The sequence below is a fragment of the Aquarana catesbeiana genome, linkage group LG01 (assembly GCF_042186555.1).
Source record: "Aquarana catesbeiana isolate 2022-GZ linkage group LG01, ASM4218655v1, whole genome shotgun sequence".
Taxonomy (NCBI): Eukaryota; Metazoa; Chordata; class Amphibia; order Anura; family Ranidae; genus Aquarana; species Aquarana catesbeiana.
In genome coordinates this window covers 514949225-514962516 of record NC_133324.1, presented here as the reverse complement: position 1 = coordinate 514962516, position 13292 = coordinate 514949225, and the positions used below count along the sequence as shown (strand labels likewise).

At 45.5% G+C, this 13292-nt stretch overlaps 1 protein-coding gene across 3 annotated transcripts in view; it reads left to right on the top strand.

Moving 5' to 3' along the window:
• POLRMT (RNA polymerase mitochondrial) overlaps nucleotides 1–13292 on the top strand; it is a 287623-nt gene that overhangs the window by 252623 nt on the left and 21708 nt on the right. For all 3 annotated transcript variants that reach the window (XM_073594039.1, XM_073594038.1, XM_073594037.1), the window contains one exon: nucleotides 10936–11021. In XM_073594039.1, the coding sequence (XP_073450140.1) occupies nucleotides 10936–11021 (86 nt within the window). The remainder of the gene's footprint in view (nucleotides 1–10935; nucleotides 11022–13292) is intronic.

Genomic DNA, 13292 nt, shown 5'->3' with positions numbered 1-13292 from the left:
TTATTGAATGAATGTGTGTGTGAATGTCTTTGTATTGTTAGGGGTACACTTTGGCTCTATTCTAACCCCGGATAAGGGGGGGGAGAGGTTTCCCAGGGCCCTGGGAGAGTATATGAGCCTACTAAGCCACATCGCTGATTTTATTGGGTCGGTATGACCCCCAAATATATTTGTTATAGGCATGTGTAATTGGTCCCCTGTTAACCCTCCCCCCCTTTTTTTTTTCCTTTCATGTTTTCACTTACTACCTTGTAATTGTTATGTTTAATTGCAAAACTTGCAAAAGATGCATTGGTACATACGGTAGTTACATAGTTGGTGAGTAGGTAAGTCCAACCTATGTGTGTGATTATATGTCTATGGTCTAGGCCTCATTCACACCATGTGCAGAGACGTCAGTTTTTCTGCATGCATTCTGCAAGGGCTGAAAGAACAAAATTGTTCTCTGTGTCCTGTTCACACCACACTTGTATCACGTGCAGATTTTTTCTACACGGGAATCTGCAACATGTATGCAGTTTTCTGCACTGAAAAAAAAAACTGACATCAATACTGTGGTGTGAAGAGGGCACTTAAAAGATGCAAGACAAAGACAATTCCATAGCTCAACTCACCAACCAGTCTGCTGACCAACCAAATTAGCCTGTCTAACCGTCTGTTAAAAGCAGGGGTTTAGTTAGCACACATTTGCAAACGCATGTGAAAGCTGCAAGGCCTCGTCAAGGCACCCTGTATTACTTGCAGTCCTAACACTACTAAATTTATAAGTGTCTCCACAGTGGAAGCATGTGCATTGAATGGATAGGTGTGAGACAGGTGAGCCTGGAGGCGGCCCTAGCCCCCTTAAAGGGACAGGAGCACACTGGACACCCAGCAAGAGCACAATGGCAGCAAAGGTGTCCAGTGTGTCCCCGCCCCACATATACGAACAGTAACAAAACACTGGCCACCGCCCACACCCATAACTGGCCTTCACAGTAAGGAGCACATGGAGGGCATATACATGTAAGACAAAGACAATTCCATAGCTCAACTCACTTAAAAGATGCGCATGAAAACTGATGTCAACGTGTATAAAAACGTACTCAAACGTGCTTAAAAAACTGATGGAATTTGTCTCTGCAAGTGAAATCTACGTTTTTTTTCCATCAGTTTTTAGAGTACAGAGCCAAAGAGCCAAACTAAACCCACTAATTTAACGGTCATCTAAAACAGTTGATAACTGTTAGTTACTTCTGTGCTTATGTCAAATCTCAGCCGACCTGTCAGGCCATAAAATGGCTGGCATCATAGTTGATCATGTGTACAGCACCATGGCAACTGCAAATCCGAGGCAAAGATGGCAGCTTTGCTAAGTATAAAGGACAGGAGGGTTTAGTTCTGCTTTATGTTTCTCTGTGATGCTATGTGGGATTCAAGCTGCTTGGTTTCTTGCATCAGTTTGCACAGGGTCCTATGGATGAAGTACTGGTCTGCAGATCAGACTTTTAAAAAGGTTTTAAAAGGGTGGTAATAACCTATTTTTTGAATGGTCTGCAGTGATCAGTGGGGTAACCCAGGGCTCTGTCCTGGGAAGAATTATGTTTAACTTATTCATAAATGATCTAGAGGTTGTAATAAATAGTTTAATCTCAGTGTTTGCTGGTGATGCAAAGTTAAGCAGGATAATAACTTCACAACAGGATATTGAAACTCTATAGGAAGACCTTAATAAATTGGAGGAGTGGGCATACACATGGCAAATGAAGTTCAATGTAGGGGAATGTAAAGTAATGCACTTGGGGGTTAAAAATATGAATGTAAGTTGCACGCTAGGGGGAGAACCTCTGGTGGAATCAAGGATGGTAGGGATGGGGGGCGTGGCCAATGACCGGGATGTGAGATACGCGAATCGCTTAAACTCCATCCACACTGCACAAATCCTCCACTGATCCTGCAGACCCGATTGCTCTTCCAGAGCCCCTTCTGTCTCATCAGCCTCTCGGGACCCCAGAGCCCACCAGGCGATGGTCAAATACGGCACTGCCATGGAGGACGCACCGGCGTTCATGCTGCCGATACCGCCATGCCTGCAGCACCAAAATGGCGCCGGCCAGCCTCCTGCACAGAGACACAGCCAGCAAATCCTCTTCCTCCTCGGCGCAGCAGCTCCCAGGGAAGAGTCACAACTCCTCCCAGTTTCTAGCCCTGACTATCCCCTCCTATTCTCCCCTTCTGAGGACACTAAATACTGACACAGGTCCTGCAGAACCAACCCTGGCACAGATCATGGAGGCTATTCAGCACAGCCATGCTTCCCTCACCACGCAAATAGACTCCATTAAAACAGACTTGTCCTTCCTGAAACACGATGTACACAATCTCCGTCATAGAAAGTGACCAATGCTGAACAACGCATAGGAGAATTGGACCTACAGGCCTCTGTTAGGGAGCTGCGTCAAGCTCAGGATTACACTGCTGATAAGTTAACAGACATGGAGGATCGCCTGAGGCGTAATGTGCATTTCCTGGGGTTCCGGGGGTTCAGAGGGCAGGGCTCCTGAGGCTTTCATGGAGCGATGGCTGACATTCACTTTTGGCGCCTCCACCTTTTCACCCCTGTTCCCCATCGAGCGAGCGCATAGAGTCCCCCCTGCGTCCCCTGCCCTCTGACGCCCCACCACATGCTATGCTTATTAAATTACTGTACTTCAGAGACAGGGAGGCGGTTCTCAGGGCTGCCCGAGAAAAAGGCAGTGTATCCTTTAATGGTAATGGAATCACCATTTTTCCGGATTTCTCAGTAGCTACACAAAAACAGAAGGCTGCTTTCATGGCCATCAAAAGAAGGTTAAGGGATCTCCAATTGCCTTACAGCATGCTGTATCCTGCACGGCTGTGGCTCATTAATCAGGGCAAGGCCTACTTTTTCACAGATCCATTGGGTGGATACCCTGGGGCCTCCAGATCCACGACACCAGAACCGATCTTCTCGCTGAATGTAAGTATCCTGCACGAAGTCTCCCACCTCTTGTTTGAAACCCCCCCCTTAGTTGATCTTAACGGAGGGAAAAGGACACCAAAATTGCTTCCAGTCATCTTTTTAATTCCTACCCACAAGAAGCTAGGGACATTTTCCAAGACTTTGCTGTATGTCGCCTAGACATCATTTATCTTGGATGACTGTTACCACCATATCCCTTATTTTATTCTCCTGCTAACTTTGGAATAATCTTTCCAGGATCTGGGTTACTTACCATATTTTTTTTCGTGGGAACACAGATGGAAGCCCATTGCTGTAGACTTCTTTCAACTTCTAATAGTTTGTTGGTTGCGGGACTATACCATGGCCCCCCTGCTTTGCAGTTTTGGGAACAAAGCTCTCAAGTGTTTGGGTTTGGGAGTCGGGAGGGTTTGGGTGGTTTTGAATGTTTTGGGATTCCTCATTTTATTCTGTTCTTTTATCTTGTTCTCTTTTTATATGCTCACTGGCCTGGTCGGCCTTCTTGGCATCCAGTTAATATTTGCAAAGGACACACTGCTCCCTCTCATGCATAAGCTATCCATGTTACCTTATACTTCTCAGGGTGTACAGATCTCCACACTATGGTTGATTCTGGTGCACTGTGAGAACTGTGCATCAATGACTATGTTTACTACTGACTAAATTATGCTTAATTTTTCGGAATGTTAGGGGCTTAACTCCAAAGTGAAACAATCACTAATGTTTGAATATCTGACACAACATCATATGCATGTGATCCTTCACATCCTGCATTGTGGCCCTTAAAAGAGTAAAAATAGCATATGCCATTCACTCTACATGCTCCACGTATGCCCGGGGTAGGTCTATCCTTATAGCTAAATCAGCTCCTATCACTATCAAACACACCAAACTAGATCCTGATGGCTGCTTTGTAATTCTAGTGCTTAAACTCCTTGGTAAACCATACACAGTGACTAGCCTGTATGTTCCACCACCTTTTACTAAACAATTCTTTGAGCGTGTGATGGGCACAATCTTGAAAATTTCTGAGGGCCCTTTATTGATAGCTGGCGATTTATAATACAGTTCTTGAAAACTCAATTGACAGGTTCCGCTGTTCTACACTACCCCCCCATGTCCTTAGGTTTCTTTCTGACCCAATTTGACCTGGTGGAGGCCTGGAGATGGAAACATGCGGATGTGAGGGAGTACTCGTGCCAATCTGATTCTCACGGTACACTTTCACGTATTGATTTATGTCTAGTCTCGCCAGATATGCTTAGTATGGTGACTGAGGTTAAATATCTCCCTAAAGCGGTGTCCGATCACTCACCTTTGATGATGGACCTCGCACTGGGAGCACCTTCCTCTTATCGGCTATGATGATTGAGCCCACTATGGCTGGCAGACCAGGCTGTTGTGGATCAGGGCCTGGCTGAAATGAAATACTATACTGGTGCAACGCTAAAGGATGGAAAAGGATCTGGGGGTCCTGGTTGTTGATAGACTCAACAATAGCATGCAATGCCAAGCTGCAGCAAGCAATGTCAGCAGAATATGAGCTTGCATTAATAAAGGTATTTACTCAAGAGATAAAACTATAATTCTACCAGTTTACAAAACTCTGGTTCAGCCACATCGCGAGAATGCTGCCCAGTTCTGATCACCAGTCCTCAGGAAGGATATACCAAAGAAGTGGGGCAGAGTTCGTCCGCTCTTCGTGGTTTTTTAAGCCCCAAGTCTCCACGTGCAGATATAATTCCTGCAAAGGTTTGGGTGACGTCTGAACTACCCAAAGTCCCCCCCCCTGTCCAGGAAATTGAATCATCTGGGTCTGACTCTGAATTTAATGTTGATGAGGGCGGTCCTTCTTCTGGTCAAACTTCGGGAACCACAGGCTGTGATTCGCCGGCTGCTGTCACGCAAACAGTCTTCTCTCCCGACTTGCATACAGGTTCTGGGTCTGGTGGTGTCCACCTTCAAGGCAGTTCCGTTTTTCACAGTCCTGTTTGTGCCTCCTTCAGTAGGAACAGGAACTTACCGAGGTTCGTGACGAGGTCACGGGTTCCTCTGGTGGTAGACTCCGCAGTCGTCCTAGCGGCACTGTGGGGTCAATACCTTCCTCTTCTTAAGCTTCTTCCACGGTTCCTGTGAAAATTGAGGGCAAATTCCAACAATTCAGGTGCCCATAAACGTCCCTTGGGGACTACCTCTCAGAGAGGACCATGTGTCCCAAGGGCTGAGCTTCCATCCTGCTTTGGTCGCTGGTTTTGATGGCTTTGACGTTGGCTTTTGATGCCGGAAATAAACAATAGAAACACTCAGAAAAAAACAGCCACAACCAGAAGCACTGAATGGAAATTCCTATTTGAAAAGAAGTGAATGAGCACTAAGTCACTAAAAACAGTTTTTGATGGTACCAATGTGGTTAAAATCACAAAAATGTTTATTAGATCGATATAAATTGGTAAAAACCAACATGCAAAGCTCTCCTCAAACAGATGGAAATGCTGACCAGCGTGGATGACACTGTGAAAGTACCTTGGCAAGCGATGGAGTGTGAACCAGGTCTATGATGGTCATGCTAAGATCCTCATCTGCAATGAGCGAGACCCACTATGAGGGGGGAGATGGGTTTAGAGCCGAGTAGATGGAACCGACCGTCGAGCTTTGAGCACCAATGATGGTCGGCGGCACAGGCTTAGCACACAAGAGTGTGGATGAAGCACAAGCCGAGGGAGAGGATGAAGGGGGTGGTTGCTGTTGTCCTGGCAACGTGTTTTGGGTCATGGCCCTTTTTCAGCACCTCCCCTGCTAATTAGCCAGGGCTGTATCTAAATCCATGCTTTCACCTGCTGGGTTTCCTCCCAATGTCCAATATGATTCATTATTATTGGATCGGTGTGAAATCTCCAAGACAGCATGAATCCACATCAGAGCACACTGAGCAGACCTCACTCATCAATCACTGCACTCTGCTAAGCAGACAGCACCTAAATTTGCCAGTTTGCTTCTCTGGCAGGCTGCTGTTTAAGAGGGGCTGCTCCCTCTTGAGGGGTGTTTTTCTTTACATTTTTATTTCAGATTGGGCTTCTGTGTCCTGGTTGAGCTCCTGTGACCCAGTTAGGGCTCTTGTGTTTAGCCTTGGGTTATTTTCCCCACCCCTCATTTTTCTTTTGGCACTGCTTTTGGATGTCCCTATAGTCAAGATAATTTTTTTTAGTCACGGATCGGTGTTGAAGCAGTTGAGCTATACTATTTAAAGTGATAGCGCGAGAGCCACATATACAAGATTAATGGAGCGCTGTGTCCATCGATGAACTAAAGAGAAAATAGGATTTTTGTACTCACCTTAAGCAATTTTTCGCGGGCAATTTGTCAGGGCAATGGCTGGTGTTGGTGCTTCAATCATCTCGGTACCATGGTTGGTATGGTGTCAGGATGATAGAAACGCATTATTTCTATCATTACATTGTAATATAAAATGAAATAGTTAACTCACCATAATGCAGAATCGGTGGGAGCCTTGAGCCTGTCACTTGGCACCATCGCATGTCACTTGCCACGTCACCTGCCACTAGATGGGGATGCTACTTGCCACTATGCCTGACACCAAATAAGGATGTCACTTGCCACGCTGCCTGCTACCAGATGGAGATGTCACTTGCCACGCTGCCTGCCACCAGATGGAGATGTGACTTGCCACGCGGCCTGCTACCAGATGGAGATGTGACTTGCCACGCGGCCTGCTACCAGATGGAGATGTGACTTGCCACGCGGCCTGCTACCAGATGGAGATGTGACTTGCCACGCTGCCTGCTATCAGATAGGGATGTCACTTGCCACGCTGCCTGCCACCAGATGGAGATGTCACTTGCCACGCTGCCTGCTACCAGATGGAGATGTCACTTGCCACGCTGCCTGCTACCAGATGGGGATGTCACTTGCCACGCTGCCTGCTACCATATGGGGATGCCACTTGCCACACTGCCTGCCACCAGATGGAGATGTCACTTGCCATGCTGCCTGCTACCAGATGGAGATGTCACTTGCCACGCTGCCTGCTACCAGATGGAGATGTCACTTGCCACGCTGCCTGCTACCAGATGGGGATGTCACTTGCCACGCTGCCTGCTACCATATGGGGATGCCACTTGCCACACTGCCTGCCACCAGATGGAGATGTCACTTGCCACGCTGCCTGCCACCAGATGGGAATGTCACTTGCCATTATGCCTGCTACCAGATGGAGATGTCAGTTGAGACTATGCCTGCCACCAGATGGAGATGTCACTTGGCATGCTGCCTGTTACCAGATGGGAATGTCACTTGCCATGCTGCCTGCCACCAGATGGAGATGTCACTTGCCACTATGCCTGCCACCAGATGGGGATGTCACTTGCCACTATGCCTGCCACCAGATGGGGATGTCACTTGCCACTATGCCTGCCACCAGATGGGGATGTCACTTGCCACTATGCCTGCCACTAGATGGGGATGTCAATTGCCACTATGCCTGCCACCAGATGGAGATGTCACTTGCCACGCTGCCTGCTAGCATCATGGTTATTGCCACAGTTACCTGGCTGCCACCCAAAAAATAGCAGTTTGTCATCAATTCATTTACATGTAAAATCAAGCCCCCCCCCCAGCATTGCAGAGTACTTGCAGCCAGGTACAATGTTGTCAGCCTCTCCTCAGGGCGGGTAAACTAGCTGCAGGTGAAACACAGGCACATGCGAGGGAGAGATGAGAGTAAGGGCAGGCGGTGAGAGATGACTTCATTCTCTCTCTTCTGGGTCGCGGCTGCACCTCTGTGTAGAGCAGCCTTCGCAGCCCTGTAAGTAAGGGCGGAACAGTGGTGCGGGCAAAGAGATGATGTCATCTCTTTCCCCCGCCGCACCGCTGACATTTATTGTCTCCACCGGGGCCCGGCAGCAGAGGCGACACGGCCCGGTGTTGGGTCGCGGCCCACAGGATGGAGACCTCTGGTTTAGACAGCTCTGTGACTTCCCTAAAAGTTCTTGGCCAACAAGTTTTTGCCCTTGTTTTGTTTGGGATGTCCTTGTCCATCCTTCATTTAGGACTGCATTTGGATGTCTCATGGTTTATGTCTCTCAATGGTAGGGACATGGTCCCCTTTTTTTGTTGTTCTGCTACTGCATGCTTGGTAGGGGTGTGGTTGTAGCTTATTGTGGATTGGCCCCCTGAACTGTGTTTAGTGCCCAGATCCTCTTGTAGGTAGCAGTGTAACTGATGGTATGAAATCCTAAAGCTCTATCCCTCAATGAAAATCAAAGAAATAGGTTTTTATGAGTCCTATTTTTCAGGAAGAGAAGTCAGCAGTTTGTTCTACATGATTTTATTTTTATTTTATTTATTTATTTAAGGTACTTATATAGCGCTGTCAATTTACGCAGCGCTTTACATATTCATTGTACATTCACATCAGTCCCTACCCTCAAGGAGCTTACAATCTAAGGTCCCTAACTCACATTCATACATACTAGGGACAATTTAGACAGGATCCAATTAACCTACCAGCATGTCTTTGGAGTGTGGGAGGAAACCGGAGTACCCGGAGGAAACCCACACAGGCACAGGGAGAACATGCAACGATTTTCTCATAACAAGTTTTCTTAAAGTAGTATTAAGCCCAAAACAAATGTAATATATCTCAACTTGCCAATATTTAGATGTTGTGGTTGCATCAGTTTTCTTTTTTTTTTCCCCTTTACTTTATCTGGTGATCCAGACAATAACACACTTTCTGTCTTACGGTGTCTGCATTCTGGATGAAGTAGTAAAATAGACACCTTTTGGACCGCAGTATTGTCAGTCTGGGTAGAGAGTAGTTTAGGGTGGACTAGCAGATTTAGATGGATTTGACTAACAAATTGAAGCTGAACTCCAGATAATATTTTACAAGCAATTACAGCAACTGTTTTTGGGATAAAGGTTTTACATAAATTAATAAAAGCTAATCGTTAGCACCCCTGTCATTATTAAATGGTTTGTCTTAACCCCCTTTCTGCAACTTACTTGGCACCCGCCCACAATTCACTTACTGTGAGTGGGCGGCAGCTGCAGCTGCAGACACCGCAACGTACTGGTACGTTGTGGCCCGCAAATCGGCGCAGTTCCATAACCACAGTGTTTGGTGGACACAGCGGATCATGGTGGATCATGGTGCTCAGTACCAATCCTAGCAATTACATGAGTACAATGTAAGCAAAATTGTCATGAATGGCTTCCATTCTGACAGCATGCTTACTGTTGCAATGTGTAATTGGCCCACAGCTATTGCACGGTACCTGGCACTTTGTACCATGTGATTGGCTGTAGCCAATTACAGCATCACTAAAGTAGGCAAGCTGTCATGAATGAAAGCCATTCATGACAGTAAAACTGTTGCTTATAACAGTAGCCATCACTGCTGTAAGCAATAATAGTGTTCAAATCCCTGATTCCCAATTTAAAAAAAAAATGACATGATTTTATTTTTATTTTTTTAACATGCTGTCACCAGTCAGTATCCCTGATCATGCCATCAGTCATATGATGACTTTGAATTGCACTGGTGACCCTATGTAAAAAAAAAAGAAAAATAAAGAAAAACCAATTGTATTTAATTTCTTCATATGACAAAAAAATTACTACTTCAAAAAACTTGCCATGCCTCTTACTAAATACCTCAAACTGTCTACTTTCCAAAAAGGGGTCATTTGGAGGTAGTTGTATTGTCCTAGCAGTTTAGGGCCTCAAGAAATGAGGCCATCAGTATCTAATCAATTTTCATATTCACTGTACCTACAGGTAGTATATGAAATATATATCTCCTAATCCTGCACGGCACATGTCATGTACCCGTTCTGTCCCTTCAGAGCTCCGTGCCACGGTCGGGGACTCCCACGCGCATGCACGGGAGTGACATCATTACGGCAAGGTCAATCAGATGGCCGGAGGATGCAAACCTGGAAGGAAGACCGGGTGAAGATGGATGCGCCTGTCAGCTGTGACAGCACAGCGCTGGAGGGCCTCGTTCTAAGTATTTCATAATGTGCTAGTATGCCATGCATACTAGCATATTATGCCTTTACCTTGCAGGGTTTAAAAGAAAAAAAAAAAAAAAAGTGCGGTTTGCTACCACTTTAACTATTTTGGAGTTGCCGGGATTTTTTAGTTACAGCCTCTGGCCATACACTATTTGAAATTTGACTTCAGAATTGTTCGGTCGACTTGTTGTCAAAGAAACCTTAGAAATCTGACATCTAAACAGCCCAAGTATCCAATCAGATGCAGGCACTGTTCAGGTATTCTGACAGCTGGCAGTGCTGTAGTCCAGGGGGAATTCATCCTTCCGCTCTTGGTCTGGATTGAGGAATCCATAAGATTGGAAATTTATACAGGTATGGGCAACGTTATAAGGGCCTACAGAGCAACAGAAATACAGCTACATTCTTGGTAGAAATAACAAGTTAAATTATTACCTAACTACATAAAACTGTGCTTCCCTCACTTTCCCTTCCACTAAAAAAAGAAAAAACTGAAAACATTTGGCAATAGTGTGAAGACCTACGTAGATTTCAAAGTGATGCATTTTTCTTGAACTTTTCGTGCCCTAAAGGTGCTGATAATGGCTGACAATAAATTCATATTCATTTAGGTTCATGATATTAATTAAAAAGTAGAATATAATACAATTATATATAAAACTGTATATATATTTTTAAAAACTGTCATTTTCGGTTTTCAGCCAAGTACATCCTGCATTTTCCGTTTCGGCACCAAACTTTCCATTCGGTGCACCTCTAGTATTTATCAGTTTATATTTAATAAAATGATTGCATTTCCATGTTCTGTGTACTGTGGGAACCGGATGCAGTAAATGCAGGGTCCTGGGTTTTGTAACACTTTAAGGCTTGTAATATTCCACTCAGCAGAAACCTAACTGTGGCATTACTCCATAGGTTTGTCGGGAACAGTTTGTGTCTCTACACAGTCAGCCAATTCTACAGGACCTTTCGAAATTCTTGATACAGAAATACTGCAGTCGGTGAGTACAAGGTTGCTGTGGGCAGAGATAGAGATCAGTATAATGGAAGATTACTATATCAGTTGTGGATATTATGGAAGACATTCTATGGTCATGTCTGCATTTTTAAGGAGCACTCCAAGATCAAAATCATTTAAATGTATGTATACTCGAGAACAAAAATGTAGTTTCTTGTTCATTGAGGGAGATGGAAATTCTTTCACTTTTGGGCTATATTTCTGCCTGTCAAATGATCGGACACTGGCAAACTAAACAACTGTTGATTATCCCAAGATAACCTCTTCACTACCAGAATAGATGCCTTCTCTTTAGCTGTGCAATGTGGAAGACTAACCTAGGTTTGCTAACGCTTTTTTTTTCACTATTCTTATATTCACCATTTTTCTTTTTCAGTGAAGACTTTGTCTACATTGTTGCTGGGGCTTGTCTCTTCCATCGCAGCTGTCCAGTTCAGCCATCCTCAGCCTGGCTTTTGATGTGCCACCTCTGGACACCGCCAGACTGGACATTGCGGGGATAGCTTGAAAGTGACCTTCTGCACTGGCTTCTGTGTAGGGCACTTTCCAGACTCCATTCTTGTAAATGTAGCCACAGAGCACTTTTCAGGCCTAGAGTCGCTGGCGTTGCTTTGCTTGGCCTGTTTCTGAGGACTTGCTTAAAATTTCCAGTATCCTGCTGGTTTTGCTGCGCAAGAGGTTAATGTTGTGCTGACATCATCCGCTGGGTGGAGTATCGCGTGAGCGCCACACTTTCTTGTTTTCATCAAGTTAGCACCTCCCTGCTGCTGCTTTCACGTGGAACTTTGATTTCTTCCTTCTGCCCAACTACAGTCATTTTGCTCATTCCAGCCATCTGACCCTCTTAAGCAAACAGCTATCTGGGTTTTGTGAGTACCTGAGGCCTCCCTCTTATCCTGAGCTGTATGTTGTCTTTCTGCCATATGTCTGGGAGCACATGCGGGTGCCCACTGCTCACACTCTACTCATGGCTCTGGGGCTGCATCACTTTTACTAATAATGCTAACATCTGCAGTCTAAAATCCTATTGCCCTCTGCTCCTAGATTCTATTCTATCATTGGAGTCCTCTTTAGATGTGTTGCGTTATGACCCCACCCAAGTATTTGCAGACTATGACTGCAGAGGCCACAAGCACGCTTCTGCATCACCTTATGCAGATTTTGTAGCTTATTTACCTGTTGACTTGGCAGATTCTGAGCCGTCAGCTACTGAGACTCTAGTCTTTGACTGGTAAGCCTCCCTAAGGGGAGTTGCAGTCCATTGTAATTACTTCCAGATTAAAAGAGGCTGTTTTGTTTCTCATAGTTCAGATGGATCGTGCACCTTAAGAAACTGGTGCTGAATCCATCTGAACTACGGGACTGCCTCAGAGTGTTTCTTCCACAGTAGAGATCCTTGATTCAGGGTCATCAAGGAGTCGTCTGATTTTGCAAATGTCTTGGGCCTCATGGTAGCCTCCTCTGAGGCAGTCCCACTTGTCCTATTTTACTCCATACCTCCACAGCACAACATTCTGTTGTTGGGGAACAAGTCAATCAAGTCCCATGAAAAACGAATTCATTTGGCACCAAGGACGAGGTTCTCCCAGGCAGCTTAGGAATCTGAAATTAGAGAAATCCTTTCTTCTCATAGTTACATAGTAACATCTTCTGTAAGTTTCTCACAATGGATGCCAGCCTGTTGGGAGGAGTCCTGGGCACCCTTTTAGTCATCGGTGGAGCCTCATCACCCTGTTAACATCCTTGATCCTGGGCTATTTCTGCATCGTTGAACCATCCTGTTGGTAGGTCATCCAGTCCAGATTGTGAGACAACACCATGACAGTGGGGAGAAACCAGAATCCTCAACGTAGCAAGAGTGGTAGATCAGATCCTATCCTTGGCAGAACTTCATTTTTCCACCTTGTCTGCCATGTAAAGCCCAGGAGTAATCAATTGGCAGGAAGACTTTCTCAGCTGACAGCTACATAGTCAGGTTGAAAAAAGACACAAGTCCATCCAGTCCAACCCATAAAAGGGGGTGAAAAAAAAGCTCTTGGACCCAAGGGAGTGGTCCCTATGCCTGAAGTTGTTCCATGCCCTGTCTCACAGGAAGGGGGTGCCACCAAACTGGCAAGACTCCTGGCTGATGCTCTGTGGCTTCTACCAAGTTGTCAGGATATTTTTTCTCAAATACTGATTTAGCATTCTGCTTCATGATCACTGGGTTTAACTGCATGGCTGTTAAAGCCCAGGTTTTACGAAACTGGCATCT